This window comes from Sturnus vulgaris, chromosome 21 (genome assembly GCF_052056855.1).
Source record: "Sturnus vulgaris isolate bStuVul1 chromosome 21, bStuVul1.hap1, whole genome shotgun sequence".
Classification (NCBI taxonomy): domain Eukaryota; kingdom Metazoa; phylum Chordata; class Aves; order Passeriformes; family Sturnidae; genus Sturnus; species Sturnus vulgaris.
The window spans coordinates 6,194,840-6,214,826 of record NC_142263.1 but is presented as its reverse complement, the minus strand read 5'-3'; the positions used below and the strand labels follow the sequence as shown (position 1 = coordinate 6,214,826).

Here is a 19,987-nt window from a genome sequence, read left to right as displayed (position 1 = left end):
TACATTAATTAGTTCTCAGTGTTTTGTACTGTCTGTGGAGAGATACCTGCTTACCTTCCTCCCCTGAGACCTGGTCTCTTGCAGGACCTATCTGAGGTGGGTGAGGGGATAGTTATATCCCCAGGGCTTGGTGCAACGTTCAAACCAGTGTGACAGCATCAAGTATGGGCCCGGAAGCTTAAAATCTGTGCCAGGGCTTGGGCTGAAACTGTGTCAAGGGCTTTTTTTCTAAATTTCTTGGGTCATTTAAGTGGTTGTTTGCTATTTTGTTACAGCACAGGTGATGGATACAACCTCTCATTTTTTGCTTTGGCCTAAAAGCTCCCATTGCCCAGGAGGTTTCAAAGCCTACCCCTTTTACTTGTTTGTTAAATTTTCATTTTATTGAGCTTATCTCTGCACACACCTGTTTCCTTACGCCCACCTCAGAAATAAACCGAGTCATACAAATTCCATACCTCATTTTACACCTCTCCCAGCAAAATGCAACCTCTTGGTCACACGGGTCTCCCTTGAAAGGAAAGAGCAATTTGTAGCAGTTCTTTGCCCAGTTCCTCGTGCCTCCCCCCGGCGCTGAACTCCGCAGAGAGCTCCCTGAAGGTGATGCAGACGCGGCGGTGCTCGATGTGCCTGCGGTGGATGCCGTGTTTCCACTTGTACCGGGCATCCCCGTGCAGCACCACCAGCGACCTCTGGGGCAAGAGGATGGCCACACTCACCTCCTTCCCCGGAACCAGCCTTGGGGATAAAAAGCACTCGGTTCCCTCTTCTGGACTTCTGCATGCTGATGTCTGCGTGGAAGATGCAGGGGGACTTAATTCCTCCTTACTGGAAAGGGGAAATAATTGGATGGTGTCCTCTGAATCGCAGGACATGGAGAGCACAGTTTTTGAGAGCAGGTTCAGGCTGACCAGGCGCTCCCCCCAGAGCCACCAGTCATCAAAGTGGGGGTCAATGGCAGAGCCTCTCTCTGGTCTGTAGTCCAGGTTACACTGTTCCACAGGTAAGAAACCACTGAGCACAGCACAGGCCTTCATCTGTGCCACAATCTTCCTGCTGAAATTTGGTAAGCCAGTAAAGCTGCCAGCTTTCAGCCTTTGTTTCTTGAAGTTCACTTTGGGTCCATAGTCCTGTTGGAAGAGAAGAGGGAGGAAAAAGCTAGTGTAAAGGAAAAATCTAGGACAAGTCTTTTTGGAGAGGCTGTTCCTGCAGAGTTCTGTTCTCATCTCTTCCAGTGACCTGGTTGCCAGGTTGCAAAAGGGCTCAGTGAATCTACATTAATCTCTTTGGATTTATAAAGTAAAACCAAATCTGAACATCCACTTCTTTCCCTTGAACATTGTGTGAACTTTAATGCTTGAACACACATCATCAAATCCTGCTGGTTGTAACTATCATGTATTTTTGCAAGAAGTTGATTTAAATTATAGGTAATTCTTCCCATTGATTTCAGGAAAGGCTTTCAAAGGAAAACACTTAATGAAACATCTCAATATTTTGGGTTTTAACTGAAAACAGCTTTCCTTTTCCAGAGGGATCTAAGATCAGGTGTGCTAAAGTCCAACCTGTTTCTTTCGGCCAGACTGTGATGGTTTCCAGTCATCCCGATCCATCAGTTCCACTATCTCACACTCTTCATCTTCACTAATGAACTCCTCCACCAGGAACACTCCTGGAAAAGGAAATGCCCAGCCAGCAAATTCTGAGTGCTCATTTCCTTTAGCTAGGCCTGTTGCTGGACAGTAAGTGAAATTATCTTCTCCCTGTGGAAATATCAACGGAAAAGAAAAAAAAGCAATAAGATATTTCCGTGATTTACCCCTGCAACCTTGGTATTGCAGCATGAAAACTGTACAGTGTTCTTGCAGACAAGAGAAATTTTACAGCTCCTTTTGGGGAACAACTATTCACTGCTCTTTTTCTCAAGCTGCAGCATCACTGTGCTGCTTGCTTGAAACCACTTTTCTTTCCTAGTGATGTCTTTATCCTGGAAAGGCAGGGAAGAACCGATGATCCTCAGGGCCACAGGTATAAGGAGATTAATGGAGGATATTGCTGCAGAGATATGGTTTGTCATCGCAATAAATATTGAATGAGGAAAGTTGATGAAAATCGCGCAGGCCACAAGGCTAAGCTGTAACAAATGAATGTGAATGTAACACGTGAGGCTCAGGTGAGCTCCGGCTCGGCTTCTGAGCGTTGTTGAGGTGAACAATTCCCAATACTCAGGGGAGGCGGCCGCCGGGGGGCTCTGCCTTGTCCCCATCGTGTGACCCTGCGGTCCCAGGGTCGCGGCCCCGCTCCAGCACGGGGGTCCCGCAGCCGCCCCGCCCCGAGGGGCCAGGGCCGGCGGCCCCCACCGCCCCCCGGCTCCTCCCGCCGCCCCGCCCCGCCGCCCGCCCCCTCCCCGGTACCTGCGGGGGCGGAGCGGCCGGCGCGGGCCCCTCGCAGAGCAGGCAGGAACGGATCCCCTTGCAGCCGCAGCCCGGCCCTCCGCCGCCGCCCGCCGCCTGCATCCCGCCGGCTGCGCTGAGGACGCAGCTCCCCCTCCCGCTCCTCCTTCTCCTCCTCCCGCCCTTCCTTCCTCCCCAGCTCCTCTTCCTCCTCCCCGGCCGCTTCCAGGTGAGGGCCGCGGGGCTGGGCGCAGGCCGCGCGGCCGGGCAGCGGGGGTAGAAGGGGGGTGCGGGAGGACTCGGGCTCCCAGCAGCACCCGCGGCGCGCTCGGGCCCCGCGCCTCTGTTCGGCGCCGCGGGGAACGCTGGGAGCTGTAGGCGCGGCGCACGCCCCGCGCCCCGCGGGGGCGCCTCAGGCCGGCGCCGGCCCCCGTGGTGCTCGGTGTCCGGAGGCGGCGGTGACGGGCGAGGCCTCGGGCCGGGTCGCACCTGCCCCGCCCGGCCCTGTCCGGCCCTGCCCACGGGCGGAGCCGCGGCCTGCGCCCGCAGCCGGTGATACCCCGCGGCCCAGAGGCCTCCGCAGCGTGTGCAGGCAGTCCGGTATCCATGGCCATGTCACCCCCGGGGCATCGCGCCCATCGCGTCCCGGGGCAGCGCCAGCCGGTGCAGGGCAGCCAAGCAAACACGGTCATGTCAGGGCCTGGCTGTGGGGCTCCATCCCGAGAGCTGCGGTGGGGCAGGAGGGGTCAGTTCCCAATGAAAGAACCCCGGGATAACCGAATGTAGCCCCTGCAACACCACCCGCGGTGCTGTGGGGATGGGACACGCCATGTCTGGCCTTCCCTGCAGCTCCCGCCGTGCCACAGCTGTGTCTGGGGTATCAGTGTACCGAAGAGAGGGCGATGGGAACATCCACAGTCACTGGTGTCACATTTTTATTATAGGCACAGGATCTGAGGGAGGTTTGGTTGAATCAGCCTGACCCTGTGGTTTGACTTGCAGCAAGAGCTCTGTGGCTTCAAGGATCAAATCCCACACAGCTGCTATTTAAACTGGTTTTCAGTTCAGCTCTTTGTGCTTGTATACAATATTTCAGTGTATACAACATTGCAGTGCCCCGTTGCTCATCACACAGTGTTATAGGTGCTGCTGAAACCAAACCTAAGGACAGCCCAGTGCCCCATGTGCTCCTCACGATGTGCTGGAGTGGCATTTAGGCAGGGTTGATCTAACACAGAAAGACAGGAGTTAGCCTGGCCTTGGAGCTCTGTTCTCTTTTATTTCCCTCCCTTGGAATCTGTGTCAGGAAGAGTGGGAAGCCCTGAACCAGTCATTTCATGGAGCTCTTTTGGCCCTGTCAGCATTGTTATTCCAAATATCAGCATATCCCTCTGTGTCTGTGTACTGAAACATCAGTTGATCACCAACAAGACAGCATTCTCTAATGCTATTGATTTTTTTTCCTTGATGAGGAAATGATGTCCTTGATTGGTATGTGTTTAAAATTCTGCTGATTAATTCAGTTTTCCAAAATTTTTGTGTATGTAGAAGTCATCAGCCAAGAGTCTGTCCAACTGGTCAAGTTAGTGAGTGCAGTGTCACTTTCTTGGGAGAAAAACATCCACAGCAGGTGTATTGACTCTTACTGCTGCTTTTTGTTTGAAAGAGTATTGGAATTCCTGGAGCAGAGCCCAGGAGAGGCACAAGCAGGTACCTGTGGTTCTGTCCTGTCCTGTCCTGTGTGCCATCACTCATGGACAGCTTCCACCTGCAGCAAGTCTGTCACTCCAACAGCCACGGGATGTATCCCTGTTGTTCTGGAGATGGATTGGATCAGTGTCCTGGGAGCCTGTGCCCAGTCTAATAATAGTCTCTGCCATGTTCATTTCAACCAAGTAAAAAAGGTGACTTCCAACACAGCAGCAAAATCAGTAGATAACCTCATAATTTTTTTCCCTCTCTTGGAGCTGTTGAAAGCATTTCCTCTTATTCCCATTTGTTTTATCATGAAGGTAACCAGAAGACATCCTACAGCTGACTGATTAGTGATTCCAGCAGAGAGGTGGAGATTGAAAATGTCAAAAATTACTACAGAACTTCTTTTGGAAAGAGCAGTTCCAAGATCTACGAGGCTCCGAAAGATAGAGACGCTGAAGTAAGTGCAGATAGGCCCATGGAAACTTCCAGATGAATTCAACCTGGCAATGCTTTTTTGTCTGTGTGTCTTTCTTCCCCTAAACATTTCTTACTTTAAAAAATGAAGTTTCAAAGCACAGAGCTGAGAGGGCATTCCCAGTGCAGGATCAGTGAGCAGTGGTGGCACTGTGCTCACTGGAGAGGTTATTGGCAGATGTCACCTTTCCTTGCCATTTCTACTGTAGATTTGCTGCCATTCTTTCTGTGAAACTGCTCAAGGCTGGATCCTGATTTCCTAACCCCAAGGTATCATTCCCTACCCCAAAAGCCCTTGCATCTTTGCCAGCAATTGCTTAATGTGAATAAGAGAATATTCCAGCATGGATTTCAGAGGGTTTTTTAAGTAATTTTGGCATTATTTCCCTTCCATTTTTCTCTCTCTCCATCATGTTCCATCTTTTCTAAATCCAGTTATCTTACTACCTCAAACATTGCAGAGGGAGAGAATAAATTCTGAATCACTTAAAAACCACTAAAAACAGTTTTGTCACTCAGGTCCTTAGCGGAGGTCATTGCAAATCTGTATCTTTCCAAATGTTTAACACAGTGGAATTTTACTGTTCCAGAGCTGGCCCATCCAAGTGGCTCAGCTGGCCAATTTCTGGCTGGCTCCTTTGTTGTTTTTGTTGCTGATGTCAGGTTGTTTGGGTTTCACATGTACTCTTTAAAGTTATTTCTTTCATTTTGCCTTGTGCTAAAGTAATTATTTTTAGTGAGAAACTCACAGGTTTCTCTGTGGAGCATCAGCTGCAGTAATCTGGGTAACAGAGTGGTGGGGAGATGTTTGAAGCTGTGGATTTTTGGAGCGTGGCTTTCTCCATGCAGCTTCTTACTGTGATGTTGAAGGGTTGTATTTCAGAAAGTCTCTTTGGGGAATACCATTGAGTTTTTCCCCAAAAGGACACCACAGTAACAGCTCTGCAGCCAGCTGGGTTGTCCTCAACCTTTGTTACCAGCTCTGACTGGCTGGTTACACTTCTAAGATGGCAAGTGAAGGAGAAAGGATCTTGCTTTCTGGATTTATTTGTCTCATTTATTCACACTTCATTAATATCTAGAAACCTGGTTTTTTAACTAGTCATTAGAGACAGAGATTCTGTTTGTTAAAGGAACTCAAGTTTGTGCCCTCAAGAGATGTTGGCTGCCAGGACTGGAAGCTCCCTGTGGAGCTCACCTAAGTGATCTAACCCTGCTTATAATGTGCAGTTTTCACTTCTTACAGAGAAGAGAGATTTCTTTTTCCCTCACCAATATTGTACCACTTCCTCTTTCAGGACAGAGTTCTTCTGTTTTGGTGGCAGTCTTGGGATTTTGTTAGGTGAATTTCTACATTTATCGTTGGAAGCTTTTGCAGCAAAACTCACTATAAAATAAATTTAAAAATCGCTTTCTTTTGGTCAAGTTAGTTCTTTGAAAACAGCCAGATTATTTGGGGACACACTCTGCACTTGGCCTGAACTGTGAAATAATGAATGTAGTGTGTCCTATGGACAGGGTAGACTGAGGGTGTAGTGTTTTGAATTGCCACAGCTTGTCTTGTTGAATCAACATTGCACAGGAATAAAATACCAAACCTTTCAGAGGTGTAGTAATTTTTTCTATAAAATAAGAACTTTTCAGGTGATTTACTGCTCCCATCCAGCTCAGTTACCCCTAGGAGATTATCTGAATTGCAGGTTAATTGTACTTTGGCAGGCCTGAGTCTCTGATGGTGGCTATTAGCTCAGACACATCAGCTATCCCACAGTGTGCTCCCAATCCAGAATCTGTCACCAGAAAAAGCAAGTTTAGTTGTGCCCAGTGAGTTGTGCTGGTTTGTCTATGCTATGAAATCAGCATTTGTTCTTCCACTGAGCTGAAGATAGTTCATGGTTTGTTTGGGGGGGTTGGGGTTGGTTTTTTGTGGTGTTTTTGTTTGTCTATTTTTGTTCGTTCATTTGTGTGTGTCTGTGTGTTTTGGTTTGGTTTTTTTGTGTAATTGTTTTTTTTTTTGTTTTCAGCCTGTCCAAGCTGCAATTGAAGACTGGAGATTTAGACCCGCGCTTATTTTCCCGCCTGAGGCACCTGCAGAAACTTGATCTCTCTGATAATTTACTGGACAAATTTCCCAACAGCCTAAGCCTCCCTGATCTGCGTGTCTTGAACTGCAACAATAACAAACTGGAAGATGTAACTGCTCTGAAACAGTTCCCTCTGCTCGAGGAGCTGACCTATGAGAACAATGTGTACTTGACAGTGAGTTACCCTCCTCCTTACATTAAACAGAGAGGCAAACAAACAGCAGTTGTGCAAAGTTCTCATATATTGTTCTTGGGGAGTAAGTGCTAGGGCGTTTGAGAAAGCAGCCAGCCTTTGTGTGACATTTAATCACTATTTCTCAATCTGCAGAAGTGACTTGCCCAAAACCACTCATATTAAAATCTGTGTCTTGAACTCCTGATTCTCTAGGCCAAAGTCCTGTCTTAGGTGGCTTATCAGGCACAGTACCTTATGCTCATGCTAAATACAGTAATAATTGTGTAGAGATGTCCATGTAGAAACATAGCATCACAGAATGGTTTGGATTGGAAGGGACCTTAATGCTCATCCTGTTCCACCCCCTGCCATGGGCAGGGACACCTTCCATTAGACCAGGTTGCTCAGAACCCCGTTCAGTCTGGTCTTAAACACTCCCAAGGATGGGACACCCAGTTTCTCTGGGCAACCTGTGCCAGTGCATCACCACCCTCACAGTAAAGGGTTTTTTCCTAATGTAATTCCTAATCTAATGCTAATTTTATTTCCTAATATCTGTGTTAGTTTTAGTGCCTTCTGTGCTCAAAAAAAGTAGACCGGGTCCTCAGATGAGGGTTTAAACTTGGTGATTAATTTTAGGTTTTGACTTCTCCCAAGGGGATCTGCTGACTGTACAAGTCAAACATCCAAAACTGATTTTACTTGTGCTGTAAACTGACATCAGCCACTCACCATCCCCACATGCTTATTTGCTGTTGCACATTGGCAGTGTGTGTGTGACTGTATGGTGAACTATCGGACATAAAATGCATCTGACACAAGGAATTCCTGCTGGAATTGCCTCCTTGACTGGAGGCAGGACAGGCCTTCCCCTGTGTTAGAGTTCAGGGATATGAGCAGAGCTCCCAGCCTTGCATTCAGCCCAGCAGATGAGCAGTTACACAGCTCCCACCTTGTGCTGGATATTAGCACTGCCTGAGGGTTGGGTAGCTCTGTCTGCAGTTTAAGATCCCAACTCATAGAGAACATTACTTCACACCTAAAATGTGAAATTCAAGTTGAAAATCCTGAGGAGATTTTATGAAATGGCTTTTCCTTACTAAATATATCATTCTCATACAGGCTGTATTTTAATCAAGGACTAAAGGTAAAGCCAGTACCACATGTACAAATTTTATAACTTCAGTGTTTTCTCTTTCTAGCTCAATGATGACTATAAAGTAATGTTTCTTTTGCAAAATCTTCGTCTGCTCAATGGCAAGGACATAACCAAACTGGCCAACCAAGTGAGGCGTGTCAACAGCCGAAAGCTCACCAGCAAGGTAAGATGTGGGATATTTCCTTAACCTCTAAACACCTCAGAAATAACTAAATCCTGTGCTCAGTGTAGTGACAGAGCTGCAAATAAGCTTCAAGTGGTTTGCAATACCTGTGGTATGATCTGAGTCCAGCCTGCAGAATGGGCCACCCAGGAAATGTCTTACTGCTGCTTTCTCTGGTCACTGCTGGCATCTGCTCTAGCTGTTCTGTGCAGCCAGTTTGCCTTTGGTTTAAGTGACAGGAAAAGGGCCAACCAGATCTGTGTCTGATCCTGTCGTTTTTCAGTTCACTCTGATCACCATTCAGGAATGGAAGAAGCCTGGTGCTGCCAGAACAGCTGCAAACACCTCCCCATCTAATTTAAGTTACTGTCCAGGCCCCAGGAATGGGGAGCACAAAATCAAGCTCAGGATAATCTTGCTTTTTCCAGCATACACCAGGAATGAGGATTTGTTCTTTCTTCTTCAGTTGTGAATGTTTAGAAGTCTATTTTCACTCATTTGTCTACACAATTTAGCTCCTGACAGATTGTCCCCACGAGGCATCATTGTGATTTTGAGCAAAATTATTATTCAATTATGAAAAATGTTTGGTTGGCTGGTTGGTTTTGTGTATTACTGCTCTTACCATTCATATTCGAGTTTATCTTCTTAATTCCTTCTGTGTAACAGTGGACAAAAAAATCAGATACTGAACAGTGGGATGAGTTGTGCTGAGTGTTGCCTGCATAAAACCTGTGAACCTCAAAGGGTCTCTGCGAGGGCTGCCCAGTCTCTTTTCCCAGACAACTGATCATGGTTAGCTGTTTAATGAGACACCAAACTCTCCCTGTGCTATTCTTTTTGTGGTGTCTGTTCCCTGATGCCTTTCTCTGATATAATTTGTACCTGCCTGCTCAGTTCTTAGTCCTGTGTTTCAATGTAAGAATGTCTCTTGGGTCCAAATGCTGATGAATGTGTTACTGCCCACCAGAAACTCCAATGGGAAACTGTGCTGGCAGGTGAGCATCCTGTAGGTCAGCAGCCTTTTGGAGTCCAGGTATCTCTAAATGGGTCTATGCTGACAGTGTCTGCTTAGCCACACTCACTCCAGCTTGGTACAGAGGAACTGACTTTCTCATTAGCTGAAGTGGTCATTTGAACATGCATAAATAAATTGGTGCCATCATGTAGGGTGCAGCACTCAGGATTGGCCACTTCTTAAATGTTTTCACAAGTTCTCCTGTGCTTTTCTGTTGAATAAACTCGGTCTTTCTGCCTAGGTTACTGCTCACTGGGAAAAATTTTTCCGTGACCAGCTCCCTGAGAAATACACAGCTGAGCAGGTGAAGTCCATCAGGAAGAAGTTCCTGAAGTCAGTACAGACCAATGTGGTGTATGGGCCCAGCTCACTCAGCGAGTTCACCCGCTGGCGGGTAGGTGACATCCCACTCACCCTGCTGTTCTCCAGGCAAGGAGCCTGCTCCTGCTTCTGCACGGACTGGATTAAAACTCTCCATGCATTTGGGTGCTCTTGCTGACAAGTGGTATCACTTTTTCTCTTTCTTCACTGCTTTTGTTAAGCAGTTACAGAAGCACTAGGACTAAACATGCACCAAGTTGAAATGGCTGTCATTAAACATTGTTTTTAAATCATAAGCAATAATGATACTTGTACTAATTAATCAGATTGCAGTATCCTTAATACTTAATTATTTGCAAATTAGTTTAATGGCAACCTTTACTCTTGATGAAAGAGAAAAGATAATGACAGAAGTGTAGTTGCTGCCAGCAGGGAAAGACACTAGTTTATAACATTTGTTTTATTTGTATGTTCATACACATAATTGAGACTTCCATCTCTCCTTTGTCCTGTTTTATTGCTGTGCTGTTGTTTCCACAGCTGTGTAGTCTGAATGCCCATGACAAAGTGAAGTTCTTGGGTCATGTCATGTCAGCTGAGGACTCCTCTACCACTTGTGAAATTCACACAGAATAGTGGGAGCAGATATTAAAAACTCACCAAAGCCGCTCTTTGTGCCATGACACATCAGAGCTTGACATGCTGTGGCTTTTTTGTCTTCTTTTTTTCTTTTTTAACATATCCACATATTTGCTTCTCAGGTGAAAATGATTGCAGAAGAGTTTCTGGCATGCTCACTAGGTCTGGAGTTAAACTCTGATACTGAACCAGAGGAAAAGACAGATGAGAATGAGGAAGAAAGCACAGAAAGCCCCAGGGAAGCTGCAGAAGACGTGGCTCAGGTAGGTGATTTTTCCAGTTACATTAGCAATGTTCTTCCTGTTTCCTGGGAATTCAGCAACTCTTGTCAGTTCACATTTATGACCCTTTGGTAATCACAGGGGCAGTCTCAGGCTCCAGCCTGTATCCAACAGTTCAGGCTTCTTTACAGCCAGACTGAAGCTTTCCCAGAAATGTGAAGGTTGAGTTGCTCCCTCAGAGAGCTTCCATTCTCATAGGGGACCAAAAATATTTCATGAGTGCAGTCCTACTCACTCCACCTCTCCTCTAGGAAGGGATATTTCAATTAGAGACCTGGCCTGGCCAGACTCTGCTGGTGTTTGCCTGCTTGGAAATGGCTGCAGCTTGAACCCCTGTGGTCCATAGGCCAGGTTTGTTTTTCCACATCATATGTAAATTGCAAATAACTGAGACAGGGGCAGGGAGCTGAAAAGGAGGGTGGCTGCATGGTTCATTAGCTTCTGCCTCTAGGAACCCTGCAGCTCTGGGCTGTCTGATTCCTGGAACCCAGTCTGCAATTGTGGGAGGGTACTTGCATTTGAATAATTAATATCTTTGGCTTAAATTATCTGCACATCTTGGGGAAGCTAAAAACCTTCTGCAGAACCTGACAACGTGACAACATGCCTTATAGGTCACAGCAACACCCAGCAAGAGGAAAAGAAATCATTCAAAATCAAGCTCTGGAAACAAGAGGTCCAAGACCCAGGCAAACACTGAGGAGGAGGCTGCAGTTAATCCCAGAAAATCCAGTCACGTGGAGGATGACCCAGCTTCTGATAAACCAAGAACATCAAACCAACCAGTGAAGGAGGCAACCCCTGAGCAGGAAGCTGAAGAGACACAGAAGAATGGAGAGCAGTTTCCCAAGGGGAAAAGCAGCAGAAGATCAGGGGAACAGAAAAGTGAGGAGCAGGACAATGGTGTGGTTACCTTGACCCCTGTGAAGAATTCCAAGCGCAAGGTACATCCATCAGCCCCCTTGGGACTGGCTTTGGGCCTCTTGGTTTATAGTGGGAGGAGCTGCCTTCAGGTTTCTTCAGAGCTCTGCACAGCTTGGAGCTCATAGTTGGCCAAATATATTGTGAGTTTTGGTTTGGTTTTTTTGTGATTGTTTTAAATCTCTCAGAGGCATCAAGGGAGAGAAGGGACCCCCCAGGAGACCCCAGTGGATCCCCTCCAGGGGATGGATGGACCAGCGCTCCGAGGTGGTGCACTGAAAGCCTGTGCTTAGAAATGGGACAGGCAAGCCTTGCTCTCAGCTCAAACCAGTGGCTGCATGGGGAAAGGTGTTTCCCCCTCAGCTCAGGCCAGTGGGGATCTAAAGGGTTTTTCACATTTCTCTGCTGGGGTCTGCTGAGCACATCTTTGCTAAACAGTTGCCTGCTGCTTTAGGAGTCTTGAGCATTGTGGCACCTCAGTCTCCCCTGTTCTTCATAGCACAGAAGGGCAGAAAATACGTGAATTTAACTCAGATTTCTGTGTTCAGTAGAGGGTTTTGTCAAGGCAATCACAGGCAAACCGTGTCAGGGGAATGGATTTTCTAAATGTGGATGGTTTATTGTAGGAGGATGTCAGTGCAGAGCCATTGCATTTTCTTCAGTGTCACAGTAAAGGCAACAGCCGCGAGGATTTTAAAACGCAGCTCTGGTCCTGTGTCTTCGAGCCAGTGCTAGACTCTGGAGCCAGGAAAGGTGAGCTCTTAAAGAGGTTTGCAGGATTCCCAGAACCACCTGGCTCTGGAATCCCAGCGGACTCCATGCCTTAGACCCCTGCTCCTTCAAGCCGTAGTCTCCGTTGTCAGGAAGAGACTTGTTCACATATTTCTCCTTTGACTTTGAAAACAGGAGACTGGGAGAGCACCAGGCAATGATAAGCTGCAGTCTTCGTGTGCTATCCCTGAACCTGGGAACTTCTCACCTGTTATTTTCCTCTTTCAGATCCCATTGTGAACTCCTCCAGAACTGTGGCAACCTGTGGAGGGGAATCTGTCTGTCTGATTGATTGTGAGACAGGGACGGTGCTGAAAAAGTATAAAGTGGCTACAGAGGTGGGTTGCAAGTGGGAAGGGTAAGCATTGAATGGGAATACCACAACCTGTAATAATTACACATATGCATAATACATATTACAAAGAGATCTGAAAGTGTTAGTGTGGACAGATGTTAAGATGAAGATAGATAATAAACATTGTTTGCTTATCCTTTTAGCCTGGTTTGGGTTTATTCTTTTATTAGTTTAGGAGATTAGCCTGTCTGTCCTCACACAAGTGTGTCTGGCTGCTGAGCCTGCTGGACAGCACAGAGGAATAAACATCCTCTTTCTGTACTTTATATTCTTCTGAGAGCTGTTTTGAGTTTTGATGCTCCATCTTAAATAGTCATGTCATTTCACCTGAGTGGCACTTGTGACAGTTGTCTTTTCTCTGAGCTAACAGCCACCACCCTGCTGGCTGTTCTCTGTCACCCCAGCCTTGTTTTCCTTCTGTCCCAGGAGTTCTTCAGCGTTGCATGGACAACTCTCACAATGGTCATCAGCGACAGCCGCAAGAAAGCTCACAACATCCTGGCAGCTGCAGGGAGGAGAGGGATTGTCAAACTGATCCATGTAGCAGCTGACTTCTGCTATGGAGAGATAAAGGCTCACAAAAAGCCTATTGCTACTGTCTGCTTCAGCCCAACCCAAGAGACCCACCTCTTCAGTAAGTCTGCTTCAGAATCCCTGGTTTTAGTTCTGATGTGGAAAAGTCAGGGCTTCCTTAGCAAGGGGAATTGTCATCAGGGCAAGCAGGGACACGCGAACAAAAGGCAAGGACAGGCATTAGGGAGAGAACATTGTTACTCTTGAGTGGCAGCAATCTCCAGCAGGAACAGCTGGTTACAGAGCCTGGCCCTTTAGCTGAGGTGCAGCAGCTCCTGTTTCTCCCTCAGTGGCTCTCAGGGTGGCTGTCACACACACATTAGCCACAAACAAGCCCAGTAGTGGATCTGTTCCACGGGGATGAGTAAGAAGAATGCCAGAGCAGGCAGCTGGGAGCCAGGCAGTGGCAGGGCTCTCCTCCAGCACAGCAGCTATTATGAGCTGTTGGGTTTCATTTTATCCAACAATGTGCTTAATTGATTTTGATTTTTTTTTATGTGAGTTCTGTGCTTCGTCAGAGATTTCTATTCAGGTCCTGATGTCAAGGAGAGCTTTGCCACACACAGTAGCACCCACAGAGGCTGTGGCTCATGGACTGGTAATGAACCATCATGTTACAAATTGCAACTGCATTGTCAGGCTGTACAGTCAGCTGGTACAGAGTCATTCAGGCCACACCTGCACTCCACAGCACATTGTTTGTCTTGCCTACAATTACCCACATCCTGGAGTGGTTAGAGTGCTACGTGAACCATTGAAAGTGGAATTTTTTTAGAATAGGGGGTACTTTCCAAGAAGAACCTCAGGATTGCCAAAAGCAGAAGCAGTGGAAAAGATAAGGAGGGTGGTGGAAGGGATAAGGAGCAGAGCCATATAATGGTGTGGACAGCAAGACTTGTTATATTTCATAGAAAAATTTAGAGTAATTAAGGGAGATTCTTTGCATCCTTTTTGGGGAGGGGACACCAACAAAGTTTGAGGGCTGCCATCTGATGAGGGTCCATGTTACTCAGAGTAATCTCTTAGAATTGTTTCTGCTTCCAGTGTATCAGCTTGGTGACATGTTTCTCACCCTTTGTCAGTGCCTAACTTTCCCAATGGGAGCTGTTGTGGAGGTGAACACAGTAAGCCATGGATATGTGGAATAAAGTGGTGTCTGTCTGAGAGTAGAGGTTGGAGCTCATATTTTAGATTCCACTAGAAGCCCTGACCAGAAACATGCTCAGAGGGCCACTAACTAAAGACCTTGTGAAGCCACAACTCGGTAATGGACACCAGGAAACAAACTGTTTCCTCTGCCCCTCTTAGAGCACAGGATAAGAACACAAAGTATTGACTGTGTATGTGTGACAATATCTGGAAAATGCTGGGCCAGGAGCCTCAGGGACTGTTGCTGTGCTTTAATGAGCTCTCTGGAGCCCTAGAGGGTGACTGTGACTCAGACTCAGGTAGAATTGCCAGCTAGCACGAGAAGAGCCAGATGAGCAGCGGTGTCACTACCTGCTTCTCTTCTGTGTCCCACAGCTGCATCCTATGACAAGCGAATTGCACTCTGGGATATTGGGATTCCAGATTGTGACTACAATTTCAAAGCAAGGTAAAGGTTCAAAAAACAGACATGGCCAGTTCAAGGGCCTGTACTTATCACATCACATCACAGCACCACTTAACTGCTTGTTCTCTGGTTTTTTTTAGCCAGCTGCTGGTGCTGGAAACGGCCTCTATCCCCCTACGGATCGCCCTGGTCCCCACCTGCCCCGAGCAGTACCTGCTGGCAGGCTGTGAAGGTGGCTGCTTTGCCTGGAACATAAACCTGGATAAGGGACAAAAAAGCAGGTGAGAACCACAAGTTGAGGGTATGCATTTGATTTCCATAACAAGAAGGGATAGTCCTAGCAAAGGCTTGATTTCTAACTGAGGGGATCTGAGCAAAAGCAGCACGTCCTGCCAAACTTAAAACATCCTCCTGTTCCCAGAGTGTCCAGAAAAAATAGGAGCATGATACTCAAGGACTGTTCAGAGCTTGTATTGAAGCTGCAGTCGCAGGTGTTGCAGGCTGCTTTGCAGGAAGGCTGGCAGGAGTGTAATCCAATACCCCAAAACTTAAGGGTGTGTCATCCCCAAGTAGCGTAACGGAATGTAAATTTTTGGATCGATTTCCATTCTCACAGTGAGGCCTACCCTGCTCTTTGTACGTGAGGTAACCCAGGAAACTGGCACCTTGTGGGAGCTCAGGACAAAATTATGAAAAGAAGTAAAGTCATGCCCTGATGACAAATCCCCTGATGCCTGCAAAAGACACGGAGTGAAACAGCAATCCCTTGAGCAAAGGGGTTCTGCTGTATTAATAAACCCAGGTGATCAAAAGTGTAAATCCAAGTGGGAATTCACCTGAGCTTGGCAAGAGACTCACTAACACACAAATTTCCTTCTGGGTTTTGCAGCTGGGTGCCCTTTCAATGCTGGCTGTTCAGGACTTGTCTCATTTCACCCTTCTCCCTGCTCTAGGCCTTTTGAAGCCATATTCCAGTTTCCTGATGAGGAAGGCATGACAACATCTCACAGGGTTGATGGTTTGGCTTTTCTCAATGATGATGTCGTTGGTGAGTATAAACACAACAGCACAATCCCAAAAACAGTAGGGCACTTCAGTGTGTGCAGGGTGAAGCCACCATGACAAGCAGAGAGGCTGAAAGGAGTGTGACAGCCTCTTTGAGGGGCTGCACAGGATGGAGTTGTCTCCCAGAGTCATTTGTCTTTCCCAAAAATGTGGCCTGGAGTGCAAACTCATGCTTGGACAGGACTGCAAATCAGCTGGACACATCTCTGAGAGCACACTTGGCCAAGCAGTGCCAATGTGGAAGGCAGGAGAGTCCCTTTCTGCTCAAAGGGTGGTGGCAAAAGTTTTTTTTTTCAGGGGAACTAGGGGTTTCACTTCATAGGCTGGCTCTTTCTGAATAGCTTATGCTTGTCCTGCAGCTCAGGAACATAAGCATAGCACTGAACATCTCTCTGCAACCTCCAATTATCCTGAAATAAGGTAAAGTAGGTGGAAATAGTTGCTGCTGCATCAGATCCCACGGCTGAAAATCCATATTCTGGATGGACCACCTCTGTGTCAATGTACTTTGCTTCCCAGCAGCTGACACAGCCTCTCCCTTCCTTTCTTCCCTAGTTTCCAAGAGCTCCAAACCAGGATGCATATACTTGTGGAGCTGGAGCAGGTCTTTTGATGCCAAGGGAAAAGGATGCCAACAGACAATATCTGCAGTTATTCTGGCTGAGCTGGAGTGGTCCACAACAGACATGTCCTACCTGACACTCAGCACCTGCCCAGGTAGGAGCACCCATTTCCTGGGTAATGCTTTGCCCCGTTGTCCACGGCTCTCCTTTGATCCATGGGATCAGCCTGGAGCTGGAGGCAGAGGCCTGGATTTCAGAGCCCATCAGAGAGCTCTGCTCTCCCCTCTGCAGTGCAGCTCCAGCACTGCGCAGCCTCAGCCCAGCACCAGCTGGCTGGAAATAACACGAGCAATAAATAATTACAGCTGCACCATCTGCCCAGAAAGGGGGGACAGTCGAGCCTGGGGGGGTCTTTTTTGCACAGGTTTTCAAAGTACAGAGTTCAGGGCTGGGCCCTGTGGAGCCCCTGGGATGCTGAGTGTGTCTGTGGGCAGGGATGTCACACAGCTGGGTTGGGAGACTGACAAGGAACAGCACTACCCAAAACGAGCCTAAAAAAAGTCAGGAGAAATCCAAAAGCATTTAGCATTAGCTTTTCTACTCTAAAGATAGCTGGTTTATTTTCAAATGAATTCTTTTAGAGCAAGGTAGATTCGTATTTTTGTGCCAGTAAGGGAATTTTGCTGAAATATGGCACCCTCCACTGGGATCCTGCAGCTCTCCTGGAGCTCCCCTTTACAGCAGAACAGACTCCCAGCTCCACACTCATCTCCCAGCTTTTTCTTCTGCTCTCACAGCAAAGGAGTACGTGTTCTGTGGGGATGAGAAGGGCAGTGTGTGGATGTACAACCTCTCCAACTACACCACGGCCTGGAGCTCTGCGAAGGGGAAGCGCTCGGAGCGGAGGATCTCTCCCACACAGGTAGGTCTGGGCCTCCCTTCCACCCCAGGACAGCTGATCTCAGTCTCCTGAGCAGGCCTATCCCAGAACATGCCTTGTATTTCCTCACAAACAATTAAAAGTAACCTCCAGAGTGTGGCCAAGGCCATTTGCTGGGACAGGAACAAGGAACTGCAAAGCAAATCTGTCACCCCCTGCAGCTCTTCCTAAAACAGCCCAAAAAAAGTGGTGGTTAAACTGAGCACAAAAGCACAGGTGTGCAGGCACCACATGCCCCAGGGAAGGGAGGGAAGGGCTCACTGCTTCCCTATGCTCACTCACCCTTTTTCTGCCCTGTATTTCCCTCTGGAGACAGTTCTCTTTTGGGCAGTCACTGTTCCCTTTCCTGTCCCTCTGAAAGGACAATCACAAACACTCCAAAGGTTCTCACCCACTGGTCTAGAGCTACATGAGACAGAGCTATAAGCTGACCCAGTGTTCCATTATTTCTTCACTGGAAGAGTTACTCAGGTATTGGAAGAGGCTGCCATCCCTGGAGGTGGCACTCAGAGCTCTGCTCTGGGTGATAAGGTACTACTCGGTCACAGGTTGGACTCGATGCTCTGGGAGGTCTTTTCCAACCTCAACAATTCTGTGATTCCTCAGGTTTTTTGGAAGTGCATTGCCAAGAGACACAAACAGTTCCAGCCGTTTTCACCTGTCCCTCCCCGCTCAAGCCCCTGTGCACTAAACCTTGGCCCTTTAGGAATATCACACAGCTCCATCAGCCCCTCAGAAAATGGAAGAGCTTCTGCCTCAGGATCCCCAGGGCCCCATCTCCCCTCAGATAGACCACCACCCCCTCTGCTCTCCCCACAGATTCTCAAGTGGCCAGAGCTCCGGGTGAACGGGGAGCAGCCTCCTGAAATCCTGGTGAACAACGTGGTAGCAGACCCTGCCTTCACCTACCTTGTTGTGCTGACCAGTGTGAACATAACAGCAATCTGGAAGAAGTCATAGTCCCCTGTGCCACAGCTCCACCCCCGTGCTTTGACCTAGTGCAGTATTAGTGACTGTTACCCATGTGCCCATGAACGTTTTCTAGACCAGCTGTATGTGCAGGATGGAGAAAAAAAACAAAAAAAACAAAAAAACAAGGTAAGAGTTTGTTAAACTCATCAGTTCATTGTAAACATCCGGTTTCTTTTACTGTAAGTTTTCACAATTTGTGCATTTGTTTTATAGAAATGACACTTAATAAAACAAAATACCAGTTCAGCTGGCAGTGCCTGGACTTTTTGGCAGGAAAAGCAGAGAGTTCATCTCCAGCTGTCACTGAGCAGCTTCTCATGCTGGAATACCCACAACAGCCTCTCCAACAGCCCAGGACAAATATTTGCCTTAAGGCTCCAGTTAGAAAACTAAAAATCACTTTATTGACTTATCCACCAAATACAACACAGCATTTATCCTCTTGGCAAAGTGCCTATCTGCTATGATAAAAAAAAAAACAAACTGAAAATATTGCTGCTGCTGTCAAAAATTAAACAGAAGTGGGACAAGGGGGAATATATTTGCCATGAATGGAGGTTTAAATATTTAATCCAATAACAGGCACGTCATTCTGCCTCAGAAGTAACAGTCTGCTCCAAAGGGGGTATTTTATTCAATTCCTTCTTGTTTGTCCTTAATAGCAACCTGTAAAGCAAAAGCAAAAATACACATACTAAGACAAGAGTTGTTACTGAGCTGGAGGTGGATGTTTAATCATTCCTGACTCTTCTGTGAATCACAACAACCCACAGTGGAAATCTCTACAGCAACCAGAAAAATAATACTGAAATTAAAATCAAAACTTCTTTACAAATTGGTGCCCTGGTGCCTTTTCCCAGCACATCCAAGGTACTGTCTCAATCACATTCTCCCTGATTTTGTCTGAGGAATATTTTGGGCAGATTAAATTTCAGAATTCAAGGGCTATGTCAATAAATAAACTGAGGGGAAGCAATGAGACATGAAAATATGGGCCCAGAGTTTTGTCAGGAGAATTAAAAAAAAAAAAAAAGGGAAAATACAAATGCACTTAAGAGCAGCCAGGCTCTGCAGCTCAACAGCACAAGGAGGGTGGTTTCAATTAATTCTTAAACCTAAAACTTAGCAGCTTTGTGACACACGACCCCATCCCTTTGATTAATTACAACAAGCCCAAATAGTTTTAAGGAAAAAAAATCCCTTACCCTGAATCTCTCTTCCAGGAGGGAGAGTTCACTGATCAGGTCCGTGATGGCATTGGTGAAAGCTTCCTGGGGGCTGTAATCTGGGGTGGTTTGGACACGGATGATAATTTTATGTTCCAGAGGGTGTGGGACCTTATACCCTGCAAACAATACCTGCGGGTCTTTGAGCAACTGCCTGGAAGGGGAATAACAAAAAGCCCAAAAGAATAAAATGAAGGGTGGAAGAGCCCCAAACCTCCCCCGTAATTTCCTCCCCGCTAGAACTTACGACTTAATGATGTTCCCCAGCGTGTGGTCCTCCTTGTTGATAGTGAACAAGCAGGCGTTGGGCACCTTGGTGTCCTTGTTGATGGTGATCCTGGGGGGATTGTGGGGTACAGGGATGTTAGCGATCCGTGCGGGCCAGGAACAGCGGGGGACGGGGGGAAAGGCCCGGGCTCCCTCCCGCCAGCTCCCCGCGGCCTGACTGGGGTTTAATTAGATTAGGGTTTAACTAGCCGCCCCCCGGGTATCTCCTCACTTTTTCTCGCCCTCGAAGAGCAGGAAGGACTCGAAGGCCGGAGGAGCATTCATCCCGCCGTTGCTATGGCGGCCTCACTTCACTTCCTCTACGTCACTTCCGCCCTCTCGGCTCTTCTAGCGGCCCCACAGCGCCGCCAGGC

General features: G+C 47.4%; 3 protein-coding genes across 7 annotated transcripts in view; 1 reads left to right on the top strand and 2 right to left on the bottom strand.

Moving 5' to 3' along the window:
- The window catches only part of ALKBH4 (alkB homolog 4, lysine demethylase), a 9,653-nt gene extending 7,107 nt beyond the window's left edge, over positions 1-2,546 (bottom strand). For 2 of the 5 annotated variants that reach the window (XM_088177055.1, XM_088177056.1), the window contains exons 1-4: positions 2,415-2,546; positions 1,566-1,763; positions 720-1,130; positions 459-630 (exon numbers count right to left, since the gene is read on the bottom strand). In XM_088177055.1, coding sequence (XP_088033181.1) covers positions 460-630; positions 720-1,130; positions 1,566-1,763; positions 2,415-2,516 — 882 coding nt within the window. In that variant the 5' untranslated portion in view covers positions 2,517-2,546 and the 3' untranslated portion in view covers position 459. Of the gene's footprint in view, positions 1-458; positions 1,131-1,565; positions 1,764-2,414 lie in introns of all 5 variants that reach the window. The other 3 variants (XM_014876382.2, XM_088177054.1, XM_088177057.1) reach the window with 2 other exon arrangements.
- LRWD1 (leucine rich repeats and WD repeat domain containing 1) lies at positions 2,415-18,366 on the top strand. The gene is made up of 16 exons (XM_014876611.2): positions 2,415-2,622; positions 4,406-4,548; positions 6,590-6,824; positions 8,027-8,146; positions 9,406-9,558; positions 10,247-10,387; positions 11,020-11,349; positions 11,953-12,079; positions 12,326-12,435; positions 12,879-13,086; positions 14,550-14,622; positions 14,721-14,861; positions 15,534-15,628; positions 16,201-16,362; positions 17,006-17,130; positions 17,968-18,366. The coding sequence occupies exons 2-16, from the start codon at positions 4,469-4,471 to the stop codon at positions 18,106-18,108; spliced, it is 2,241 nt and encodes a 746-aa protein (XP_014732097.1). The 5' UTR covers positions 2,415-2,622; positions 4,406-4,468; the 3' UTR covers positions 18,109-18,366.
- On the bottom strand, positions 18,254-19,987 carry POLR2J (RNA polymerase II subunit J). Its single transcript, XM_014876612.2, has 4 exons — positions 19,846-19,987; positions 19,594-19,683; positions 19,326-19,500; positions 18,254-18,786 (listed from the first exon to the last, which is right to left on the bottom strand). Exons 1-4 carry the CDS (start codon positions 19,896-19,898, stop codon positions 18,751-18,753), a joined length of 354 nt encoding a protein of 117 aa, XP_014732098.1. The 5' UTR covers positions 19,899-19,987; the 3' UTR covers positions 18,254-18,750.

Bases quoted from the DNA above. Each gene is read 5' to 3' on its own strand.
- LRWD1 (XM_014876611.2), top strand. From the start codon at position 4,469: ATGTCAAAAATTACTACAGAACTTCTTTTGGAAAGAGCAGTTCCAAGA. The intron at 4,549-6,589 runs GTAAGTGCAGAT...TTTTGTTTTCAG, and splicing joins CGAAAGATAGAGACGCTGAA to CCTGTCCAAGCTGCAATTGA. The intron at 16,363-17,005 runs GTAGGAGCACCC...CTGCTCTCACAG, and splicing joins GACACTCAGCACCTGCCCAG to CAAAGGAGTACGTGTTCTGT.
- POLR2J (XM_014876612.2), bottom strand. From the start codon at position 19,898: ATGAATGCTCCTCCGGCCTTCGAGTCCTTCCTGCTCTTCGAGGGCGAG. The intron at 19,684-19,845 runs GTGAGGAGATAC...CAATCCCCCCAG, and splicing joins CTCTTCGAGGGCGAGAAAAA to GATCACCATCAACAAGGACA. The intron at 18,787-19,325 runs GTAAGGGATTTT...TTTGCTTTACAG, and splicing joins TCCTGGAAGAGAGATTCAGG to GTTGCTATTAAGGACAAACA.